General features: G+C 42.8%; 1 protein-coding gene across 5 annotated transcripts in view; it reads right to left on the reverse strand.

The window, feature by feature from the left end:
- KLHL1 (kelch like family member 1) overlaps positions 1-14,136 on the reverse strand; it is a 140,770-nt gene extending 126,634 nt beyond the window's left edge. Inside the window, exon 1 of one of the 5 annotated variants that reach the window (XM_081907313.1) lies at positions 12,934-14,125. In XM_081907313.1, the coding sequence (XP_081763439.1) occupies positions 12,934-13,415 (482 nt within the window). In that variant the 5' untranslated portion in view covers positions 13,416-14,125. Of the gene's footprint in view, positions 1-12,933 lie in introns of all 5 variants that reach the window. The other 4 variants (XM_081907311.1, XM_081907314.1, XM_081907312.1 and 1 more) reach the window with 4 other exon arrangements.
- Between the last annotated feature and the right edge of the window lie 12,615 nt (positions 14,137-26,751).

The following is a 26,751-nucleotide window of genomic DNA, read 5'->3' on the forward strand; positions in this document are numbered from 1 at the left end:
GAAGCACCACTTTAGCTAATGGGGCCTCTCGCGGCTGCTGCATGATTTCTGTTCTCATCCTGAAGCAAAGTTCTTAACCCGAGGTACTATTTCTGGGTTAGCGGAGTCTGTAACCTGAAGCTTATGTAACCTGAAGCATATGTAACCCGAGGTACCACTGTACCATCTACCCAGCAGTCGGTGGAGGGTGGGACAATCAAGGTGATGCTACTCGCCTGTCTGCCCAGGTGTGAATGTTGATGCCAATTCCTTAGAGGGAGGGGGTGGGCAAGAGGAGCTCAGTATGCTGCAGGTGGAGCAACAGATTGGGAGCTCAGCAAAGTTCAGGTGCAGCAGCAGCAGTAGAGTCAAATCAGGGCCCTACAGTTTACAAGAGGGGTCGGCAAACTAAGGTGTGTGGGCTAGATCAGGCCCAATTGCCTTCAGGATCTGGCCCGCGGACTGTTCATGGATCACTGTGGGGATTCTGTTCGTTCAGGCTGCGCCATTCCGCCCCCCTCTCACACACACACACACACACACACACCGCGGTGACGCCTCCTCCCTCCCTCCTCCTGGCTTCTCTCCGCCCTGCCTAGAGGAGGAAGGGGGCTGGGCTGAGCGCCATTTTAAGCAGACCCTCTCCAGAGCCAGCCCTTTCGCGCCACTCATCTTCCCTCCGCCATTGCCGCCGCCGCCCTGGTGCTCCTGTGGGCCAGAGAGAAGAGCAGTCGAGCTCACTCTCCCTACCCACGAGAAGCGGCGGTGGCAGTGGTGGTGGTGGCGGCAGCAGCCCCTGGGAAGGTAAGCGCAGCGGCTGGGCCCAGAGGGTGGGGAGGAGGACTACTTGCCCCCTTGCCTCTTCTTCCAGCTCCCCACCCCCAGTGCCACTTCTCCGGCCCACCACAAGATCTGAGGGACAGTGGACCAGCCCATGGCTTAAAAAAATTCCTCACCCCTGGTTTATAGGCTAACACACCTGCACAACCATAACTTTACCAAATATAGAGAAATATTAAGAATCACGTATTGGGTTGGAAGCAGACCAGCACATTTGTGAACAGAAGGGAATAGGATATAACAGACGTTCCCATGTAAAGAATGAGGAAGGAGTTAATTTTTGTCGGTTTTGTGTTGGTCACAATGGAGTGGATGGGAAAGAGGAATAAGTAAAAATAAAACACCTTTTCCCTTCCTTCAATGGGACAATAAATTTCTGAACTTGCAGGTAACTGTCACTGAACATGTGTCAAGTCCATGTTATACGGAATTATCCCATCCTAGTTGGTGGATGCCGTTTGCTCTCAATTCAGCCCTTACATTTTCAGCTCTTAACCTGACATGGGGGCATCTGCTATCTACACATGGTGCTTATTTGAAGTGCTGTTTATTGCTTTCATACTGCTCTTTCATACTGTGGTGCACTAAATATTTCTGTGTTAATTTCTTTAATTGTAACTCAACCCAGGAGGTGCTGCAAAGCATAAACGTTCTCTTAACACAAGAGAAAGTGCATCACCATGTCAACGATTGCAATGGTAGCCAACATCTCACCATTCAATGCTAGAAAGTATTAACATCCACCCCATATCAGAAGCTGGGCAGGGTTGTCTGACAGTCTGTAGAACCTAGTAGTCAAAGAATAAATAGTATGTAATGGGGATTATTCTAGCATTAATTTCACTGGGATTTAGTCTGAACTCTATAGTTCTTTGCCATCTGTTTTCTCTAGTGATTCAGCTCACCTTCCCCCTTCTCATTCTTATTTTCTGTCACCAATCTTTCTCTTACTCCCTATTTACTCCTCTACATTTGGGTCATGGGAGGGGGTGGGTTGTCAAACGAGATATCAGGTATAGTGAAGCAGATCTTCACGAAAATGCTGAATCTGGATCTAATTCACTTTATCAGTGGAGAACTGCTCAGGTATGTATATCTGACAAATATTTAGGGCACAACCCTATATTTGAGTTCTGCCAGGTAAGGAACTACTGTATAGGATTTGGTGGAAGTCATGATATGTTTATGGAAGACAAGATACGATAACATGAAAAAACTCCAGTGGAACTATTTTACTATTTTTGTGTTGAACAATCTTTTTTAAGTAGACAAATATGGAGCATTATTTGGCGGATTTAACAAACAATGCTCCCAGGTAAATTAATGCTCCCTTGTTAATGAATTAAACTGATACCTAAAGCAAGGTGGTCTCTACGAAACTTACAAACATGCTTTGAAACATACAAAATTGTTGGAAAATGTTTGTTAAATTCTGACGGCCATTTTTAATGTAAAACACAAGCCGCTAAAGAATACAAAGAAACACAAACTCATCAGCAAACCCAGAACAACAGGCATGTTACAGGGCTGCATGCATGTGAAAGAGGTACAGCCGCAGTATGTGAAGATTTAACAAGAAAGAGCAATTTTAGCAGCTGTTTAAAAGAGAGAATTTCAGCAGGTGTAGCTCTACTGGGCTACCCTGGGCTGTACATGATATTACCTCCCTGCTCTTCACCCCACCAGCCACAATGGGCATCATAAGATATTTTTTCTCTTGAAAAGGAAGGACACAATATTTTTTAAAAAGAAATCCTGACTTCTGTTTTAAACTTAATGCTAGGAAAGCTTATAGCGAGAGTAAGATTTACAGCTTGATCCACATTTAATCACAGTGATTTTAATGGGATGGAAACCGAGAATCACAATTGAATCAACTAAAAGTGTAGCCAAGACTTTACTGTGCCATAAAACAAATTTGGGATGGGGGTAAACTACAGCAGAGCAATGTCACAAAATACAATGTCATGCTTGTACCACATGACTATTACGCTGGCACTGCAAGCAGAAATACCATCACAAAAATATAGGGACCAGAGTAGGTTTCTTGTTCAGAGGAAGGACAACTCAACTTTATGGTCTATCTTTATGTTTCATGCAGCTGAGAATATACCCATCCACATGAAAAGTCAGTCTTGCTCTCCTTTTGATATAATTTGAATTTTGAATAATGAAATGAGTTCTGAAGGAAGAACAAAAGAAGGCACCCAAGCAATTCAACAGGGATTACTCCAAGCACAAGGATGCAGAAATCTAACCAGTTATGCACCTCCACTAGCTGCCTATATAAGTCTGCTTCCATTCAAATCCCTAGTGTAGAATTTGAATACATTTTCTTTTTCTTCAATTTTGAAAGCTGAAATTATGGAGAAAAAAACCTTATTTCAGGTTGTTTAGGAAACTGTTAATAAAAATATTAAATTTATCAGGGGCTGCAATCTAGGGAGGAAGAAACTTTCCCAAAGAATTTGTATTCATGGTCAAAGATTCTTATTTATAAAATGACACCTGTGTAGAGGCTGAACAAGTAGCTCATCTGGTAATTAGGCAGATGGTACATAAGAGCCTTTGTTCTATTTAAAACTTTTATTTCTTTATCCATTTTGGGATTCAGAAGAGACACTTACAATCCTTTTTCTAAGCATCTTTGCTGGGATATAAATTTCAATGTTCTCGGTTGCATTTAATTCCAAGCAAAAGGTCATTAGGACTGGGATATTACTATAATAAGGTTATGGGAACAGTAGAATCCCATTTATTTAAAGGAAGGAATTGGGTTGCAAGATGAAGGAAATGCACTGTGACTGCATCAAAAGAAAGATGGAAGCTCACAAAATGAGGACGCATAAAATGGCAATACAAATATATTCACAGAAGTTTTTAGCAACAAACAAAAATGTCAGTCCTTTGCATAAAAGCCCTCCAGAAAATGTTTTGCCTACAAATGCAATACTCCAAACTTTTACTCTGTGATCTGAATCCAAGTGAAGTGAAACAGGATTTCAGCAAGATGTCCCCAATGTCTCTTGGTATGAATATCCAGCCTTTACAAGTTCCCATTGTTGCATTAATAAGGATTTTCCAAAGCTTGTCTCCCAACTTTTCAAGGAGATTATAGAAATCTAGTGTAAAATAAGGAACTAAAAAACAAACAAATAAAAAAATCCCTCTAATACATAGATGATGCCTAATTCCTCTGAACTTGTGCTATGGCACTGTGTGAGTGGGGGAGAAGAAAGATTACCAAGGCAGATACCAAGATAGGTTCACCTCCTGGCAATAACTATCCAAGGCTGAATAGGTTCAGGGATTAATCTCAATATTTATGCATTTCGTGACACCTTTACCTTTGCTAGCTAAAAGACCAGAAAATAAGTAGCATGTTACCACTGTGGTCAGATTTTGAGTAGAAATAGGACAGAATATTGGGTTTTTGAGTTACCATAATATAATTTTATTCATTTGTTCATTAAATTTGTATACCATCCTTCATCCGAATCTCCCATAAGAACGTAAGAGCCTGCTGGGTCAGGACAACAACCCATCTAGTCCAGCTTCCTCTTCTCAGTTGCCACCCAGGTGCCCAAATGGGAATTCAAGCACAAGAGACCTCTCCCATCCTGTGGTTTCCAGCAGCTGGTATTCAGATGCATTGCTGCCTTCAGTTGTGAAGGCAGAGCACAGCCATCAGGGCTAGTAGAGTTCAATAGCCCTCCCTCCATGATTTTGTCTAATCCTTATTTAAATCCATCCAGGTTGGTGGCTACCACTGGCTTGAGTGTGAGACTGAGTTCCATAGCTTAACTAGGTATTGTGTGAAAAGGTGGTTTATTTTGTCTGACTCGAGACTCCCAGCATTCAGCTTCAATGGCTGTCCATGAGTTCTAGTGTTACGAAAGGGGACGACGACTTGTTTCTGATTCCTTCATCCATGCCATGGACAATTTTCTAAACTTCTATCGTGTCCCCTCTTCTCTAAACACCCATTTTCTCTAAACTAAAAAGTCCCAAATACTGCAACCTTTCTTACTGGGGAGCTGCTCTGTTCCTTGATCATTTTGGTTGCCCTTTTCTGAATATTTTTCAAGACTACAATGTCCTTTTTGAAGCGAGATGACCAGAATTATATGCAGTATGGCAAATGTGGTCACACCATAGTTTTGTATAACTGCATTACAATAAAGGCAACTTTATTTTCCTTTCCTTTCCTAATGATCCCCAGCATGGAATTTAAATTTTCACAGGTGTTGCACACTGGATCAACACCCTCTTTGAGCTATCTGCTACAACCCTGAGGTCTCATTTCTGATAAGTCACCGCCATCTCAGACCCCACAAATGTATATTGTGAAATTATTATATATTTTTTGCCTTTACATGTATCATTTTACACTTGTTTACATTGAATTGCATTTGGCATTTTACCACCTATGCACTGAGTCTGGTGCGGTCCTTTTGGAACTCTTCACAATCACTTTTTGTTTTAATGACCCTGACAAGTTAGTAACATCAGCAAACTTGAGCACTGCTCACTCCAAATTCTCAATCGTTTATGAACAAGTTTAAAGGTACAGGTCCCTATATTGATCCTTTCAGGACTCCACTTTCTACATCTTTCCATTTGGAGAACTGTCTATTTATTCTCACTTAACCTGCAACTTAACCAATTTGGGATCCTCAGGAGGACCTCTCCTCTTATTATTTGCTTGCTAAGCTTACTCAGTAGTTAGCACAATGTCATAACTTGTGTTGCTGCGGTGTGATTAGTACAGAGTATCTAGCCAAGAAATACAAAGTTAAAACTTACTGCAAGTTTAGGCCACAATAATAGAAAGTAATGATGATAGAAAGTAATAATAATATTATCAGCCAAAGATACTAATATATTAGAAGTATCTGATAGCTTACACAAATTCTTGTATTTTAGAAATCTACTGTTGTAGTTTCAAGGATGGGAATCATCATCAAGGGTGGGAATCATCATTATTTTTCAGGAATCTTGACTGCCAAGTCTAAAATAAAGGGGGAAAGGCATAAGCTAAGACAATAATTGTAACTCAAGAACTCAAAGACTCAGGTTAAAGCAATGTCCACTTACAAGAGGGGTCAGCAAACTTTTTCAGCAGGGGGCCGGTCCACTGTCCCTCAGACCTTGGGGGGGGGGCTGGAATATATTTTGGAAAAAAATAAACAAATTTCTATGGCACACAACCCAGAAATGCATTTTAAATAACAGGACACATTCTACTCATGTAAAAACACGCTAATTCCTGGACCGTCCGTGGGCAGGATTTAGAAGGCGATTGAGCTGGATTTGGCCCCCGGGCCTTAGTTTGCCTGCCCATGAGTTACAATAAGTGATTTTGGAAGTGTTGCATTCATACTACAGATTTGAGCAGCCTTACAATCTAATAAGCAAAATTACAGTCCTAATGTAGGTAAGATGTGACATTCTTGCATGGATCCTATGTGGGATGCTATCTTTCCGTCTTCTCTCAAAGCCCTCGTTTTCTGCATTTGGGTTAATTCCTTAGGCTGCAATCCTAACCACATTAAGTTAAGAGTTGCTGGCATCTGTCTGTCCTGAAAGAGATAATGGAGTGCACCTGTGAGGGCGAAGCCAAGCTGGTGCGTTAGCATCACCGATGTGACCTCCCTGAGGTGCAAGCCTGGGAAGTGTATGGAGGTCCTGGGCTGCCAAGATGATGTGGTCCAAAGGAAAGCAGAGCAATATGTTTGCAGCAGCGTGATTTGAATAATATTCTCAGATATTTCATTAGGACACTATAAAACTACAGTGGTACCTCGGGTTACATATGCTTCAGGTTACATACGCTTCAGGTTACAGACTCCTCTAACCCAGAAATAGTGCTTCAGGTTAAGAACTTTGCTTCAGGATGAGAACAGAAATCATGCTCCAGCAGCGGGGCAGCAGCGGGAGGCCCTATTAGCTAAAGCGGTGCTTCAGGTTAAGTACGGACCTCCGGAACGAATTAAGTACTTAACCTGAGGTACCACTGTATACAGTTCTGCTAGGGGGAGTGCTTTCGGCTGCACAATGAAATTTCCCCTCTCTCTTATCTCCACACCTGGCCCCCCCCCACCATGCACATCTTAAATCTAGTTACAGATAGGTAGCCGTGTTGGTCTGCCATAGTCAAAACAAAACAAAAATCCTTCCAGTAGCACCTTAAAGACCAACTAAGTTAGTTCTTGGTATGAGCTTTCGTGTGCATGCACACTTCTTCAGATACACTTGTTTCATCTTAAATCTGTTCCAGAGGGTTGGGGAGGGGAGACCCATAATGTATTTAGGAGGTCTGCAGAGAACCCAGGGATAGGAGAGGGAATGAAGTTCTGTTGTACAGGCCAAAGTGCTTGAACTAGCAGAAGTATCAAGCTTAATAACATCCTTAAAATTTACCACCATGATCTTTGCTAGTAGCACTTTTTCTTTAGCTCTTGCACATTTTTGTTGTTTATGTAGCATAGTTGCTGTGTAATGAACCATGTTCATTGATAAACACACTAAAAGCTTATTTCAAGAAGATTAAACATTTTTCTTCCACAGCTGAAAACACCACAAAATTATAAAGCAGTTGCTGTCAGGCTAATTCTCATTTAATGACCTGCCTACCTCAGGCAGGTTACACAATCTGGATATATTACTATATTGAAACATTTAACACAAGAATCGTTTTTGTTTATAATACAGTGGTTCCTCAGGTTACATATGCTTCAGGTTACATACGCTTCAGGTTACAGACTCCACTAACTCAGAAATAGTACCTCGGGTTAAGAACTTTGCTTCAGGATGAAAACAGAAATTGTGTTCCGGTGGCACGGCGGCAGGGAGAAGCCCCATTAGCTAAAGTGGTGCTTCAGGTTAAGAACAATTTCAGGTTAAGAACAGACCTCCAGAACGAATTAAGTACTTAACCCGAGGTACCAGTGTAATTTTAAGACTCTAATGAGGTAAGGCAAAACAAGAATACAGTGAACTCCAAAGGGCAGCAGAGACAGAAATATGGCTAATTCTTTTTCCTTGGTCATTCAAGTTCAGGCTGTGTTTGGCTGTTTCAAAACAACATTTTTTAAAGAAAACTGAATATGATATGATAAAGCCACAGTTCATTCTTGTGTAGAAACTCAGGACTTAACTATAAGTTACATTCATAGTGTTTTTAAAATAAAATGTTGGGGATGGCCATGCTTCCCTCTTAAAAATCCTTTCCTCTGTTCTCTTTCCTACAGAATATCTCCTCAAGCTTCTGTGCATCAGGTGCCATGTGATGCTAATAGGACTTCTGGAGACAATTAGCAGCGTTGAAGGGCAGGGTGGCAAGGGAACCAGCCCAGGGAAAGTGTTAAAAGCACTTCCACGTTGCTTTTAATCAGTGCCACAATGACTCTTAAGAAAGTAGTGGCCAATCCTTAAAAATATTTTAAATAGATAAGGTGTTATTTTGGAGTTACTGTAAATTTATTGGCTAGTTTGGACTCTCTTTCTTATATCCCGAAGTTGTTTGCTATTTAACCAGAGACAGCAACAAAAAAATGAGTCAACATACAAAAAGCTCTATTAAATCCCCACCCATTTCCAGCTTTAACAGTCATGGTATTGAAGATATTATTTAATAAATAAGAGAGAAATGAAGTAAAAATGAATCATCCCCAAGCTTTTCCCTTGATCTCAGAGCACCTAGTGGCCACTGAGATTATCATTCTACACAAACCTATGCATGTTTGTTGAGAAGTAAATTCCATGGCAGTTTTGATGATTTTAAAATCCTAATGATTTCAATTAGAGGGTCAAGTAGGTTTTTGGATCTGTCCCAACGAAATCAAAGGAACTTAAAACTTTGGCTGGCATTTAACCTATGTATCCAACCAGGAAATGAAAAAGAACACTTCATCACGTTTTTCTTCTAAATTCCCATGCCTACAGAAGAACCTCTCTTCAGGTTCAAAGCTTCCAAACATGATTGGAACTTGCTGATCATCCAAAAGTAGGTTTTGTTTCACTTTTCCTGTTCCTTTCATTTTACAGAATCACCAGTATAGCTACAAATTCCCCTGATGCTCCCAAAGTAAGAGAACTACATGAATACCCACAAAACTTTTCAATAAAAAAGTCAAATTGTATGAAATCAGTTTCTCCGCTTCACTGCCTTGAAACTGATTCATATATTGTTATACGCACAAATGACTGCTCACACAAGCGGACCACTCACGTGAGGAGCCTAGTAATGGGGCTGAGATCTCACACAGGTTCCCACCTGCCAATTCACATGAGCCTGTCCCATTCTTTCCAACAAAGAGCAAAGCATCTTTTATGCTTTCCAAACTAAAGTAGTGATTGAGCAATTGTGAATAAAAGACTGTGCAGAACTACACCTAGGGCGCCAGACAAGGGATTCCTAACCCTGTGTTTTGCTGCCAAACAGTGCTGCTTATAGGTCAGGTATTTTTAGAGAAAAGACTGGAAGCTCAGGTGGAGGTTGTCATTTCCCACCCACCGCCTTTTATCTGAAGCACTCACTGCCACTTTCCCTCTGCTTGCCCAGGTTCCACAATGTGTGTGTGGCTGGTTGGTTGGTTTGTTTGCTATTGCAAAACTGATTAGGTGAGCACCTATTTTATGCATGTCCTTAAACACAGTAACCATCTTTCCATCTGGCATTTTCCAGGCACTACTTTCACCCATGAAACCATGAGGATGGCTGGGACTCCTCCTCCTACAAATAACACTGTTCTAACCTGAAGTTGCCATGAATGTAAAGTACTCCAAAAAGCTCCCAGAAGTTTGCACCGTAATTACATTACATCAGTTTTTGGTTTCTCATCGGTTTTTATTTGGGAGGTTTTTGCCATCTAAAATATACAGTGAGTTTCTTCCTGCCTGATCTAAACATTACCTATATTTTTATGCAATATACCAAGGTAAGCGATTTCTCTTCCTAACACCCAGAATATGAAGGTAAAATAGGGTAATACAGATGGTTCCCCTTCTGTATTCAGAGCAAAGATAATTGAGTAACACAGAAAAATGACTAGACATACAAAAATGGTCCAGTTTTGCTAAAACAAGTAGTACTGAATCAACAGTTTTTAACTTCAGGAAGTTCAGAATTTTCCCGTCTATGTCCTTGGTCATTTGGGAAACTTCAGTTGTTTATCTAGAATCATGGAAGGATAGCAACTAAGTGCAGATGCAACAATCTGTTGATAGTTTTGTGGCAAATACTGTACATTGATAGTTTCACAGTTAAGATTACCACTGGAGAATTTGGGGAGCATGCAACAATTTCCCCAAAGCTAGGATTTTACATGCAGCATTTAAGAAAGGCATAGACCTACTAAATGTCACCACACCTCTCTGAACTCCAGACTTAGCAGTGAAGCAAATTTAACAAGTGTCATATCCAGCAAAACACACTGATCTCTTGATACAAGCAGACAACAATTCTTTAAGTGTTTGAGCTCTTTAAGATGGGAGCTGACAATTCAGTTCCATCTTGCTTAACTGCAAAGCTGAAAATTCAGACCCCTGCCGGCTTGCCTTCCTATAAATCTGAGTGGCATCCAGAAAGTTTAAAAAAACACACATTTCATTTCTGTACAAGTTTGGTACCTCAACATTTGATTAGATGTAACCCAGCCAAAATGAAACACTTAACACTTAACAGAAGCACATCTAAGCATGTACTCTTGTCATGGCTTAACTTTGATTTGATCATGCCTGTTGACAATTAGACATGTTCTTAACAGCCCTGATTTAACATTCAGGCACCCCAGAAAGATAAAAAAAACTGGGGCACATTTAAAGTAAGTAGAGATGAAATAAAAGTTTTTGCTCTGAAAGCCTTACATACTGAGAGAAAGGAAGGCATGATCTCTTATTGAATTAATCAAAAGGAAATGCAAACAGAACACTTCATCTGACAAAATGGAAATAGTGCATGGTTATTAGTGCAAATACTTGTGAAGCTCAACCCCACACATATTTACTCAGAAGTTCCATCAATGTCAATGACACTTGACTGACGTACTGCAACCTAGCTCCATCTTTGTGGGACTGATTGACTGACATGGACTCCAAATGTTTATGGAAACTTTGAGGGTACCACAAGGCAACACAGCAAACACTGGCTACAGGACTTTTCTATCTGAGCATGGAGCTTTAACTGAATAGTGGATTTTTAATATGAGCCCCATACTAAAATGCTTGGGAACCAAGACTTCAATAACTTTTGGAACTTCTAGCAGAAGCAAATAACCTAGTAGAACAAGTTAGGAATTCATATACTAATCAGTCCAATCTTTAAGCCTTCAGCAACAATATGTATCTTAAAAATGTATCAAGAATATAAGCTTGGATATTAAAATTCATAACCTAGCTATAAAATGAGAGAATCAGAGTTTAAGTTGGTACTCTTTTTCCTACAAGTTTAAAGCCTTTATCTTCATCATCTGACTCCAAACTGACTGTGGCTATTTGGTACGGCAGGAAGGCATTCTGCATATATGCAAACACACCCATCGTTACATTATTAGTTCATGTGTTCCAGACTTATGTCCAAGCACTGGGGGGGGGGGGGAATATGGGGCAGGACTCTGCTTGAGTCTAGCTCAAATTAAATTGTCTGAAGGTATTGCACAAGTATCCTTCAAAGGCAATTGGTAAGAGCAAGAGAGATTGATATCAAACCAACCAAATCAATTTGAGATTACAAAGTTTTGTTACTGTGATCCCTGTCAAACGAAGAACTCCTGGCTGGTCCTCCTGCAGCATAATTTTAACAAAAACCTTTGCTGTAAAACTCACTGAAGAGAATTACATACCCTCTTCAGCAAATCAGCATTGTCACAGTCCATCCAAAGTTAAACACTTTAGATTTAAACAGGAATGATTTAAGCATGTCATTAATTCTCACCAAAAACAACGACACTTAAAGTGCATGCGATCAGCTAGATTGTTTAATTGTAGCCTATGTGCTGATCCCACTGCAGGGTCCATGCAGGGTCAGAAATAACTGCACATGCATTTGGAATGTGGGGTTCAGTTAACACCAAGTGCATGCAATGGATTTAAAACCATGTGGTAAAAGTACATGGGGCAAAATGGAAAGTTCCTCCGGTTATTCATCTGGAAACTGTTTAACTTGAGCTCCATGTCCACTCCTACAACTTTAGAAAATTACTCTTCCTCACTGACTCTGTATCGTTTGGGCTGTTACACTGGCAGATTTGAAACAGCATTTGCAGAGGGGTAGAGAAGCATAAGTGCAATTACTCTTTGGCATGGAGGAAAGCCCCAGAGTATTGTGGCATCATGAAGGCTAAGTGCATGATCCATCAAAGATGAGTAATTTTAAGAGCCACTGGTGTTAAAGGGAGGGTTAAATGTGCACTTAAATCCCTCCCTTTGAACTCAGAGGGATATGCAGCCCTTTCCTCCCCATCTTTACTCAAGTTCTACCAGTTTCCAAGTCTTTAAGGCTGGGATCTGATACATACACACTGAGAGTAAGCATCGCGGACACAGTAAACTGTCAAAGAAGCAATCTCGGGAGTGAGCCCCACTGAGTTCTGCTTCCCAGCGAACATGCTCAGCACCCAGCTGTTCATTTCAAGCAAGACTACAGCCAGGCAGAGTGGAGAGTAGGTTCAAAGGCTCAGAAGTCTCCCAGAGTTCAGCAGGGCTTACTCCCGAGAAAGCATGCATCTGGCAGAGGTGGGCTGGGAATCAGTGGCGTAGCGTGAGTTGTCAGCACCCGGGGCAAGGCAAGTAATTTGTGCCCCCTAACCCGTGGATTTGCGCCCCCTAACCCTAACCCCCAGATGTTGCGCCAGGGGCGGCCGGGCCCCCCTGCACCCCCCACGCTACGCCACTGCTGGGAATGTGCCTTATTTCGCGTCTCCCTCCTGTTATCCTATTGCAAAGAAGATCAAGGGGGCAAACATGTGCGATGAACTCTCCCGTGGAGTGGGACGTCGCGAAGGTGACCAAGTGCAGCGCATTAAAGAAAACCCAAACCTACGCTAAGGAAGACCCCTCTCTCCCCAAAGGCCGCCTCGTTTGGCCAGCTGCTCCCCTGAGCGGGTACTGTACCTGTGCGCGGCCCCTTCACCTGTTGCCTGGCCTCCGCCCTCCAGGAAGGGCGCCGGCTCCTCCTTGACCTCGCGCAGCACCAGCGTCTTCTCCCGCTCGCGCGTAAACTCCCCCGGCGCGCCTCGGCCGGGCGCCTCTTCCAGGGACTCCACGTAGAAAGCGGTGCGCGGGGCCGGCTGGCGCCGCTGCTGCTCGGCCAGTCCATGGAGCCGCGTGGCGGGCAGCAAAGTCCCGTTGAGGGGCGGCGGGGCGGCAGCGCAAGGCGGCGGCGAGGACGACGACGAAGAGGCGGCTTTCTTCCAGAAGGCGCCGCTGCTCCTCTCCTGGCTCTTCAGCAGGCGGCTCTGGCTCGGCCCCCAGTGCTCGAAGCTGCTGTCCTGCTGCAAGCAGCCGCCGGCCGGGGCCGCCGGGTGGCTGAACAGTTTCCAGCGGAGGCGCAAAATGTGCTTCACGTCAAAGTCCTTCCGACCCGAGTTCGACATGCTGCCGCTGCTGCCGAGGCCGCCGCCGCCGCCGCGGAGGGAGACGAAGAGGGGCGCGCGGCGGCGCCGGCGAGGCTGGAGCCAGGCGCCTCTTTCCCCGCTCCGCTCGCCTCCGAGGCGCGGCGCTCGCCTCACGGAGGAGGGAACCTCCGAGGGGAAGCGGCGAAGGAAGGGGCTTTAAAAGAAGAACGGCACAAATAAATGCATACGCAAGGCAGTTCCAGAGGTAGACCGGGGAAAGGCGGCGGCGGCGGCGGCGGCGCCCTCAGCGAAGACGGCAGCGAGCTGACGGAGGGCGCCTCCAAACTGCGCGGAGGGCGAAGCGAAGGAGCGAGCGGGGCTCCCGCCCCAGAGCGCACCGAGGGACTGGCGGCGGGGAAAAGCGCGCGCTGCTCTCGGGGACGAGGCGGTGGGGGGAGTCCTCCGCTGTGCCCCCCCCCCAGCCCTTTTTCCAGGCAGCTCCAGTAGGAAAGCAGGTGGCTTCTTCCTCCTCCTCCTCCTCAGCCGCCGCCGCCTCCTTTCCCTGGCGCGGACGTGTGTGGAAAGAGCCCGGAGTTCTTCGCTCCCCTCAGGAAGCCGCCTCTGAAGGGCTGGAGGGAAGCGGCGTCGAAAGTTGCGTAGGGCTACTTAGTCGGCGGGGAGGGGAGGCGGCGCGGCTCCTCTCGGCAGGGCATATTAGCTCGCTCTCTCTCTCACGCGCACGCAGCTGTCAAGGTCCTCGCTGAACCATTTTCTCTCCGCCTCTCCAGCGCCTCCCTCTCCGGCGCTGTCAATAAAGGATGCAGATGTTCAGAGAAGCCTTGGGCGGCGGGAGATGCCAGATGACCCTAATTTTAACGGTCACGCTTTCCGTGAAAACGAGGCGGCGGCGGCGGCTTTTATGGCAGGATCTTACGGCCCCTCAGAATCGATGGGATCTTCCAGGTTTTCGAGCCCCGCTTGTCCCCCAAAGGCACTCGCCATCTCTGCAGCAGCAGGCGGGCGGACTGGCGTGAAGTTTGCGCGAACAAGTAGAGACGAGTTGCATCTTCTCCTGAGCTCTGATCGAGAAAGTCGAGTGCAGTCCCCGTGTCTTCCGTTTCAGGATGTTGCAAGGATGTTCCAAGATTGCCACGACCTGTGTTTTGGAGGGAGCAGGGGCAGCAATCTCCTCCTCAGTGTATTTCCAGGTGGCACTAAATTCAGTCGATAATAAATGAAGTTTCCACACTGGCCTTTTCCCCACTCTTGTGCTGACATTTCGCACTCATTTGCTCCCAAGTGTTCAAACAGATCTCTTCCCAAGCTGTTGAATTCCCATGCTTTTCCTGGAAGCCATCCCCTTTTTACTCCTAGTGTTGATTTGATGTGATTTAGAAATGTGCAAACAAACACACACACATTTTCACAGCAATAGTGGCCCAGTCCTTTCCGCTGCGAACTGATTGTGGGATACCAACTGGTTGTTCCTGTCCTAGGGGGTGGAGGGGGAAAATTGTATTATAATTTAAAATCCATACAGATGTTACAGCTCAACTATGTGAGCACAATCCAGCAGGATTCTAAAATGCTGTTAGTTGTTCCTGGTGTGGATTTCCTGTTCTGGTAATCTGGCTTCCTGTGAGATATGGCTTGAGCCAGGCTTCCTCAACCTCGGCCCTCCAGATGTTTTGAGACTACAGTTCCCATCATCCCTGACCACTGGTCCTGCTTGCTAGGGATCATGGGAGTTGTAGGGCAAAAACATCTGGAGGGCCGAGGTTGAGGAAGCCTGGCTTGAGCATTCCTAGCCTTCCAGAGCAGGCACACATTACAGGCTTTGCTTGCTCTCTTTCTAACCCCCTCAACCACTAGCTGCATTATATGCAAATCCTTGGAATCTAAACCCTGTAGAAGATGAGGGTTTGCTGTAAAAAAAAATTGAGATGCCGCATGGGTAGCAATTCACAAATAAAATAAATAATTGTAATAATAGCCATGGGCTGTAGTCAATGCTAATACTACACAGAGTTGACCCATTGAACTTATTGGTTATGGCTAACTTTGGTTCACTCATTTCAATGGGTCAACTATGAGTAGGAGCAGCAATGGCTACAATCCATTGAATGCATTGTTGAGTGACTAATTGCCCGAAATGAAAGGTCACCTCACATGCTGAAGGAAATACATTTGCACAGAGGTTCTGTAGCATTTGAAGAAGGTCTCTCTGTGTGTGATGCATATACACCTCCCAAAATGAGTATATGTTTACTTCATTCATTTCTTCTCTCCCACATGTATGATAGCCCCATAAAAGTTTTCAGGGGAAATTGTGGTTTATCCACAATGAAAACATGAGGATCCACCTGTAATTATGTGTGAAGTGACAGGGTACTCTGTCAGAAGCAGGATACTCTGAAGAAAAGCTCCCTTGAGTCCTATTGTTTCTCAGTGGCAATATTTAAGAACTTGCATTCATTGGTCCCATGGCTTTGCTTTCTAGTGAACAGGTATACAGGAAAGAAAGGGAGGCATTGTGTACATCAGATACAAAATGCAGAGCCTAGCTTTGGGCTGTCACGTTAATATATGCAGACAACGGTGAACACTAGGGAGGCTCAGAGAGGTTTGCCTAGGGACATTTGCTCACCTGGGGGAGGAGGTTGCAAAGGTTGCACTATGCAGCTGGGACATAATTACTGAAGGAATAACTTCATGGTTAGAAACCAGCAGAGCAGCGGCAAAAACTGCATTGCATGGCATTGCTTTCTAGCTCATAAATCATCATATAAAATGTATGAAAGACTGTAGGCAATAAAATGATACACACAGTGGCTGCAAACCACTTTCCTTACTGAAATTGGGTATTTGGAGGAGGGGAACAGGTCTCCCTTTTAAGGAAAAAATATGTACAAAACCCCCCACATGCTGTACATGTATTTCTTCAGTCTAAAGAAGTTTTATTCTTTCTCCAAAGTACAATCAAAAGAGTACCATATGAAGTTCATGGTGAATGCAATTGGCAGAAGATGAGGAATGGTTTTCCTAACTCAACTAGGAATATTTTTTTGCTCCTTGTTCATGAAAAAGCTGCAGCTTTGAAAACCCATTTGCAAAGCACAGATGCTTGGCACCTGGGATAATAGTTCCAATTCTTTTTTACTTATCACCAAGCTAGTAAACCCAGTTACAACCCTCTGTTAAGGGTTGCATCTGTCTCTAGACAAAGTCACATATTTCAACTAAACAAGAATCCAGGTCTCCAGGCCCCATTTTGAGGAGAAGTGGGAGGGAAGGAACCACTGCACATTTTAAATATTGATTTATTGCACAAGAACTAGACCACAAAACACCCCATACTGTGATTTTGTTCTCACCATTCAGTGATAAAACAAGACAAAAATCTGTTATAAAACAAATAGCAAAGAAAGGTAGTTTTTATCAAAGACCGCAATGAACCATTAAAGAACCTAAGGTCCTATTCAAATGACTGGGAGCAACATGAGGGTGACTAAACTCCTGTTCATTTTAGTGGTACTTGAGAGGAGACCTTAACAATGGCTTGTGCCCAAGGTGATCAGTTGAGAGCAGAGGTGATGCCAATACAGGCATCTGGGGCAGCAGTGATAAAACTTTGCCGTAAAGGCTACAGCTCTGCAGACAAAATACTGAGTTTTTAAGTCAGGTGTTATTTATGAAGGGGGAAATGCCCTTTCTCGTATACATGATAAAACAAAATAATAACATACTTTTAGACACTTTGTTAACTCTGCGGCCGACCAAGGCTGAAGCCAACGGTCAGCCACAAGGGGGGAGGCATCACCCTCTCCCCCCATGCCCCACGAAGCCCTGCTGGTCCACAACTATTGCCCACCCTAATGGGTAGAAGCATCTGTTTTAGAGAATTCACTAAAAGTGACAAAAACCTGGGAAACCTTTGGGTTCAGTCAGTCACTCAGTTACAAATCCACATAGTTCTCACCTCGTTAGACCTCACCCCACTGGCAAGTTCATACACACTTTGGTGAAGGAATGTTTCAACACTCCTTTCCCTGCCTTTTCTCTCTCTCTTTTCACAGACTTGTTCAGCCTGTGACACCTGTGGCACTTATGACAGAGCTCTGCAAGAATCAAAATGCACGTGTGAGCAGCACCAGGTGAGCAACTGAAATCATTTCACTGCCGTGGTACAAAATGGTTGAGCTTAAGCTCATGGTGATAAGGGAAAGAAATGTGGAGGTAAAATACTAACTACAGTCCTAACAGTCTGTTTTGACAAATTTCTATAAAGTTTTAAATATGAAGATGAGTTTGATTTTTGATTTTTATAATTTAGTTTTTGGATTTTTTTAAAAAAATGAAAGAATGAATATGTGTTTTAAAAAAACTCAGCCTGTGTTGCACTTGAGTTTGAGCTCACTGAAATATGAAGTTCTCGGAATTATTTCTTCATATCTAATTACATGCTCCATTCACCATTATTTTGCTTAGAGGGCTGAAAGCATGGTAGCTTTAGCATGAATCCATTTGAAATCAGGACACATTTGTTGGCTGCAGACCAAGATACATTGGGAAATGGAGAGTACTCACAATCCTGTTTTCAGCGTCATGGCACTTTCATTGAAAACATTGCATATTTGTTACAAACTGTAACTCTGATGCTCCTGCTTTTCATGCATTGCATCCTGGGAGATATCATATAGGATCTACTGAGTGTTCAGAAGTGTCATGACGTTGGTGCACAGAGGTTGTGGGAGAGGAGATAAGGCACAGCACAGAACTGTAATATCAAATGTAAAATCAATTCTTATCAGCCTGTTCCAGTAAAGAACAGGAAAATACACGTTTACAAGAATCTGCATTTACTTATCTTTAACAATATAGCCAAGATGCTGTGTAAAATTGGGGAAAGTATCTATGCATGGAAAAGATGAACACACAATAATTCATAGCTTTAAAACTACAAATATAATGACGTAAGTTAAACACTGAACGAAAGCAAGCATAGCAAAATGATGTGGGTATTCAGCAAGCAATTCCAAAAGCAAGGAAAGATGCAACCCCCTCAACTGGATTCGATCAAATGCATTTGCAACTCACTAGAGGACTACCAATAGCTTCTAAAGATGACTGCAGTTGCATCTTCACACCAAGGGTGGGCAACCTGCAGTCAACCTCTGGCTGGTACCCTAAATTTATGTGGCTCTCAGCCTTATTTCAAAAGCTCTCTGCAAGCAATCAGATGTGATTTCTAGCAAGAGCAATTTATCCCTCTTCCAGCAAGTCAAAGTCACTGGGCAGAGAGGTAGGGGAAGTGAGAAAGGGAAAAGAGGATATCAGAAAGAGAAAGGCCGGAAATGGGTGGTTAGATAGAAGGAAAGGGTGATGTCTGGTGCCCCTTGGGACAATTAGAGCAGAAAGCAGGGAACCCAACAGTAGATGGAGCCAGAGCCAATGACAGGATGAACCAACTGATTCTTATCCACCTTCCTGCTAAGTTCTACAAGGGAAACATTGACACAAGAAGAAAGCTGACAGCAAGGTCCATCCTCTGGGCTGGTTAAACCAAGAAGGCAGGAAGGTACGGTATGAGTGAGGGCTGACTGAGGTTGGTGGGGCAGCACCCCGTTATAGATCAGCCTCCACTGGAGAAAAGGAGTGGTCTGTATACACATTATAAACTTAAAGCACATTTGAAGCACATCCTTTCCCTCAAAGAATTCTGGGCATTGTGGTTTATCATTCACAAAGTTACAGTTCCCAGCAACATGTAACAAACTACAGTGCTCAAAATTCTTTGGAAGAAATAATGTGCTTCAAATGTGCTTTAAAGGTCTAATGTGTATCTAGCCAGGTTCTGCACATACCCTCCAAGTGTCCCAGTTTTCCAGGGACAGTCCTGGAACTAGGAAAGCCATCCCAGAATGTCCCTATTTCCCCCACCAGGGCTGCTGCTGAGCTTGGGGAGGATGAGCCGACAATTGTCCTGAGCGATGGTGATAGCCATGGTGGTGATTGTGAGGGAGCATCCCGTTGTCTCTCCATGGCCTCAAATTAATACTATCCTCTGCACCAGCTGCTACTTCCAGAGTCTTCCAGAATGTAGTAGTTCAAAAGCACAAATCACTTTCAGGTAGCATCCTATCTGAGTTAGAAAGAATTTGGTTCATGGGCAGTTGAAAACATTGGCTCCATTGAAATTTGGAATGAAGTTAATTAGTCACTAAATCACAATTGCGCTTCAAGTATACAGAATTTTAGGTTCATTCAAGCTGGGCATTCTGTTACTGAAATTAGCTGAGGGCAAAAGTTAGGCCACCCAAAACAGGACAGTAAAACCAGTTTCACTGTTTCAGCCTCTTGCATAGATGCAAGCTGAAAACTATTATATCATGCTAATATTTAGGTATACCTCTGTCCTCCTCACTGACAGCAAGTAGGATTGAACTGATTAGCTAAAGATGGGTGCTTTGTGTGTATAATCTATATGTCTTCCTCTCTCTTAAAAAACATAGTAAAACTTGCACACTTAAAAGTGTCCACAGTCATGGAGAATTGACTTTATAGAGCCGTAAAGTTGCAAAAGATATGAAGCAGGATTTTGTTGGCAGGAACATTGCTGAGCAAACCATGCAAATCACATGCTGTTTATATAATACTGAGACAAAAAGAAACTTAGAAAGAGGTCAAACCAGGCTCTCCTTGCAAATACAGCAAGTTTCTGCAGAGATCAGGTGTAAATGTAGAACTTAAAAATGTTAACTGTATTGCAGAAAGTAATAACTAGAGACACAGAGCTCCTATTGGTCTCCATTAGAACACATGATGGTGCCAGCAGCAGAGCGTTCTCTGTCTGTGCCCGGGGTGGGCGCTCGCTAAGGTGCACACAGGACACACCCAGGCACAGGGCATTGGGTGCCATGAGAGTGACCCCTGCCTGCTGCTGCAAAGTAGGGTTCACACACAGCACCCCCACAAGCCCCATGTTGCTTTGCAAGGTTCTATCTGTTGGCTATTTGCAGTATGGTAGCGCTGCAGAGAGCTTGCTGGGGAGACCATGCATTAAAAAGGGACTCAAAAATAGCTTAAACAAGGTTTTAATTACAAAAACGAAAACTCCTTATACACTAAATACATCAACAACAAACCAGACCCAACCACCAACCCTTCCCCCAGGGTAATGGGAGAGCTAGGTGCTGCTCCTTATATACTACACCCAATTGCTGACACAGCTTGATTAACACAACTCAGCAGCACCTGCTATGTTTCACAGCTGTAAAGCTGGGTCTCGTTAGCTTGCTCTGGCCCCATAAAGTGGCTGGGGAAACCCAGCCAGATGGGCGGGGTACAAATAATAAATTATTATTATTATTATTATAAAAACATACACATCGGGTGGAACAATGATGAACCTTTACATTTAAAGAAACCATTCAACACTATCTAGATAGTGTATTGCAAAAAGGCAGCCCACGTCACTATGAAGAATTCCAGACATCCAATTTTCAGGAATCACACACTGATGGAGATAAAAATTCAAGCTTTAATACTATGTGCTGGTATGCCAGAGCCTTGCAGTTAAGTGGAAGCCAGTCTATTTTATTGGGAAATTGTAGAATCAAATGAAACACTGCCCTGAACTTTTGGGAACTCCAGTTTAAAATGAAAACCAACTCTATGTGGCATTCCATAGAAACTCTGCATTCCCTTTTTACTGGCAGCTGTAACCTCTCACATTCAGATTCCTTTTTCAGAGGTGCTAATCATTTCCTCTGTTTGTTTCTTTCTTTGCCTTTCACTCCCCATTGCTCCCTGCCCTCTAACAGCACTTGGAACATGAGGGCCAGTCACTCTGCTGAACTGCCCAGGACTGGAAACAGTTATAGCACCAGGAAAAAAGTTGTTTTCCAGGTGAGGAGTGCTCAGTCAATTCTGTGTTCATTCATAACAGCAAAAGTTCAGATGAATGCTGGTGGTGACCCTCACATCCACTTAGCTTATTTTATTTATTTATATACAACTATTTCATTAAAAAATAGCAAAGTAGTTTACAGCAAAAGAACATAAAACCATACAGTAAAAACCATATAAAAATGAATTTTAGGCATACACCAATTAACTATTGTGGTAATGTGCATTCTTAATTGCCTGTGTTGGTCTGACAGAATAGAAAAGTTTTCAGCAAGCGTTTAAAGGTTGAAATAGATAGTGCCTACTAAATCTCTATTACCAGAGTACTCCACAATACTGGAATAACACTAAATCTGCTATTTCTTGTTGTTTTGAAATGAGCACCATCAGCTTTGGGAATGACCAGCAATGCGCCTGCATATGTTCTCAGTGACTGAATTGGGACCTAAGGGTTCAGGTGGTCGCTGAAGTATCGTAGACCTAAGTTGTTCAGGGCTTCGTAAATGAACACAACAACCTTGAACCTGACCCAGGAGTAGTCTAGCATTCGTAGACTAAGTCCCATTGAAATCAGTGGGATTTGTTGAAGAATAAGTATGTTCAACAATGGGATCTTAGGACAGATTTCAGCATAATTTAATCTGAAGTTCAGGGGATGATTACTCCGAAGTATGTGTTACTCTGTACAAAATAAGTTTAGGATTGCAGCAGTGGCATAGCGTGGGTTGTCAGCACCCGGGGCAAGGCAAGTAATTTGCACCCCCTAACCCGTGGATTTGCGCCCCCTAACCCATGGATTTGCGCCCCCTAACCCTAACCCCCAGATGTTGCGCCTGGTGCGGCCGGCCCCCCCTGCACCCCCCACGTTACGCCACTGGATTGCAGGTTAAATTAATCAAAAAACAGCATTCAGAAAGAAGTGGGCAGTTGGGGGGGGAAATGGTTACAGTGCGAAGTAATTTTTAGCCCATCAAGTATGCCTCCTTTCTTATACATTGTTTCCTATTATGAATACTCCTGCAATTAGAGAAGGAAAAACGGAAAACACCAGCGGAAGAGCTCTAAATGGAACTAAAGATTTGGATATTTTTAAAAATACATCAAAACCAGACAAGAGTAGGTTATTTTCAACAGTTTGCTTAGATTTCGAGGCCCGTGTAGTTCCATCATTCTTTTTTCCAAGTAAGTAGCACAGTAACTTGGCAACGGTAATAATTCTTAAGCAGAAATTGTCGACCGTACTATTGTTGTTCATGCTTTTAAAATAAGTTTTGCAGAGCATTTGGAAATCAATCTCGTAGCATAGACCCAATGCAAAAATTCTGAAAACTGGGCTGTAATTAAGTACAACTATTAAGGCAGAAACAGATACTACATTGGGCACGTGGCAGTCACTGGACTTCTGTGCTAACACCACCAACCACCACATTATATGTCATAATGTTGTCACATGCATTTCTCTAGCCCCAATCCACATCCCTGACAAGGACAGGAAATGATACATTAAAAGCAGAGGACAATTCAGTATAGATTGTCACTTTTAGCAATTGCCTCAAGCTGAATGTATTGTACCTCTTCTCTTAAACTTCATAGTCACAGCCATTTGGTTAGCAAATTATTTTGATAAGTGATATTCTGAATGTCACAGCTTGCTAAATTTGCAGAAACACAGGTGCATAAATGTCTGGATTTTCCTAAAGGTTTAAAAATGGAGATCAAGAGAGAACTCGTTTGTTTTTCTTTTGCTATAGAGTTCCACTGAATTTGTACACATCATATCTTAGTTTTATTCTTCTTATTATTTTTATTATTGTATCTTAAGCCATTATTGCCCATTAAGCCACTCTGGTCACTTTTAGTTATAAGGTGACTAATAAATGTTGCAAATCAACAACAGAATTTCAGTGTATTAATTTTGCCCATATAGACCACATATATAGGGATGTGGGTGGTGCTGTGGTCTAAACCACAGAGCCTAGGACTTGCCGATCAGAAGGTCAGCAGTTTGAATCCTCTCGACGGGGTGAACTTACGTTGCTCAGTCCCTGCTCCTGCCAACCTAGCAGTTTGAAAGCATGTCAAACTGTAAGTAGATAAATAGGTACCGCTCTGGTGGGAAGGTAAACGGTGTTTCTGTACGCTGCTCTGGTTCGCCAGAAGCGGCTTAGTCATGCTGGCCAAATGACCCAGAAGCTGTTCGCCGGCTCCCTTGGCCAATAAAGCGAGATGAACACCGCAACCCAGAGTCATCCACGACCGGACGTAACAGTCAGGGGTCCCGTTACCTTTTACCACATATATGTGTTCAATGTTGAAGCAATGATTCTTCAACATCAACTTTGTTGGACTGGTCATGTTGTTAAGATGCCTGATTATTGTCTTCCAAAGCAACTACTCTATTCTGAACTTAAAAATGGAAAGTGTAATGCTTGTGGTCAACAAAAGGGGGTAAAAACTGTCTAAAGCAAATCTAAAAAAATGTAGTATAAATACCGACAACTCGGAAACACTGGCCTGCGTGCGCTCCAGTTGGAGAACAGCCTTTACCAAAGGCATCATGGACTTTGAAGACACTCAAACTCAGGGCGCAAGGGAGAAACGTGCTAAGAGGAAGGCATGCTTGGCAAATCCACATGCACCTGGAAACCAATGTCCCCACTGTGGAAGTACGTGTGGTTCCAGAATTGACCTCCACAGTCACTTATGGACTCAATGTTAAAACCATGTTTATGGAAGACAATCTTACTCAGCTACGAGTGATTGCCAAAGAAGAAGAAGAATGTGTTCAATTGATATGCCATGGGTTGGAACAAAATCCATAAACTTCTCAGGTTCTAAGAACTAACTCAATAATTGTGTATTAATATTAAAATTAATATTAAAATGCAAGCATTTCAGTATTGTAAGTGTACAAACAAAAACAAAACATCCACCCCTGGATAGACTTTACATAGCAGATTTTCCCTGTGTAAACAAACAGTACAGGCAGCTCCTCACTTACACAAGGTCAAGGCACACGTGACCATAAATGTACGCATCACTGGGAACCTGGAAGTGGCATGAAAAGGGGCAAAAACAGTCCTAAAAGGGCCCCCAAAATGGCAAAATTGTACAAAAACAGTGTCTGGCAGTCCCACAAGTCTTTGCAAGTCCAATCTCAGGAGCCTTTACAGTACACTGACCTTTGAGTTAGTTCTGTGGAGAGCTAGAGTTTGATCAAGAAGACTTGGAGGGAGCGATTGTGGTGTTTTGGTTTTTTAAAGGGTTTTTCAAGGGTTTCCAGAGGTTTAGAGGGTGTTTGCAGGCTTTTTCAATGGCGTTCCCCAAATACACGATTTCACTTAAACATGTGGTGCCTCGGAACATAACCCTATGGCCACAAATGAATTGCAAAGAAGTGACAGTATTTGTATCAATATTCTACTGTTCATAGTGAGCCCATTCTTTATTTTCAGAGTCATTCAACGTGTTCCTTCACTGAGTTTTCTCAAAGAAAGGAGTGCTTGTCTTTTGACAGCCTTATCTACAATCCAGTTAAGTCAAGCTACTTTGCTTTAAACCAATTTATCTTCATTCAGGAATTTCACAAGTGATTCCAGAAAGTGTACTTGAATTTTCTAGCTTGGCTGATTGAATGGGAGATCCATACTGACCCAATGTATATATTAAAGTTAAAAACAAACCACATTTTCTCTACATAATACCATGTTGCATCCTATACAGACATTCTTACTCAGAATTTATTAATGCCACATCTGAAAATGTGTAATGTCTTCCATGAGCCTGAGTAAATCCGGGTGTTTAAATTTCATAAAGTTATGAGCTGAGACTGTAAATCTTTTAAAGCAGCCAAACTTATAATGCACTTCGTTATCTAGTAACCTAAAGTTAGAAAATTCAGAACAGAAATAAATCATAAACCTGTTACAACTGATTAAACAAAAGGAATCAGAGAAATGTCACACGCACCCTAGGGGTTCTATATAGAAAAGTTAGCACACATAACTATGAATAGAAAAGCCCACGAAGCTATAATATTTAATGCAACTTAACAATAGTCAAAGATACGTTGAGTGATGTGGCTAGTTCATACATACTGGTTCAGTTCATACAGACCAGCTCCTGGGGAACAGGAGTGAGATCATATATATAGTCATTCATACACACACACACATATACTGAGCAGATCCTACACATGAACATATGGAGGCATGACCCAATGTGATAATGAGGCCTTCCAATTATTTCAACACTGACAGCTTATAAATAATGGAAAGCTGAATTTAGCAATCGGGGACTGTCCAGACTCCAGAGACAATCTGTCCCTCCCAGGAGTAGGAACTGCCTCTCTCCAATTTACCAATGCAAAATTAAGAGAAGGGTATGGACACAATGGTGTATGGGTGCATGTGGGGTTGGTGGGCACCCTCCAAATGCCCTCCAAATGGCCCTTCCATGAGATTAGTTGTTAGGCAGGATCATAAGGTATTAAGATGAAGTCCAGAGCGGGAAATTATTGGATCACACAGAAGAAGCAGAACGTGAAATGCTGACTCAATAATCATGGCCATTGGTCCTAGCAAAGTTGCCCAGTGTGGACCCCATTTTTACAATAATATATTAAGTCGCAACGTCAATCTCCCCTGTTGCTGCTTTTAGAGTTTTTGTTTAACATGAATCTGTTTTGAGACGTAGCAGGTGCTGGTTTGAATTTGATGCTTCACTTCTTTTCACTTTGTGTCTGTATGTGTACTTAAATGAAAGTTGGTTAAATCTTTGAAGACACAACTGTTCCCGTTGCCTGTACATTCATCAAGGATTTTCTCTGCTTTACTCTGCAGCGAGTGCATATTGAATAAATGGCACACATTCATTACAAATTAGCTCCAGGCAGATGGTCTTTATTACCTTATGAGAACAGCCTAGTGCTTCTCATACATGCCTGGACAACTGTACCTCATTTAATTCTTTGAGTGGAAATACATTTGATTCATCTTAAGAGCAGTTATCCTTTGCAAAGGGAGGTGGGCTTTTGCCTGATCTCTGACACTTGGCTGCCACTTCTGAAATAATAGACAGTAGTTTTTTGAATCTGCACTTATGGCATGATCTACTAAGGTCTGTGGAAATAAAATCATGTACTTGAGAAGAGCAATTTATATGTTACAAGTATTTCTACAGCTCGTTAATCTGTGAGCATACTCACTAATGGGGCCAGGGAACCAAGTGGAGCCAATTTACCTTTCTTAAGAATAAAAAGTATGAATTGAAGCTCAGCACAAACTCATTTCTCAAAATTCTGATGTTAAGCACCACATTTAACAGTCTTGATGACATCTATTTTAAAAGTAACGAAGGAGTGAAAGAAAAATAGATTTTTGCAACATTCTCCAACTCCTTGCTTAGCTTGTTGTAGCTGTCTATTGCTGTGAGCATAGAATAAGGTTGTGTTATTAACAGGTTAAAA

Source organism: Podarcis melisellensis, assembly GCF_964234715.1.
Source record: "Podarcis melisellensis genome assembly, chromosome: 4".
NCBI classification, from domain to species: domain Eukaryota; kingdom Metazoa; phylum Chordata; class Lepidosauria; order Squamata; family Lacertidae; genus Podarcis; species Podarcis melisellensis.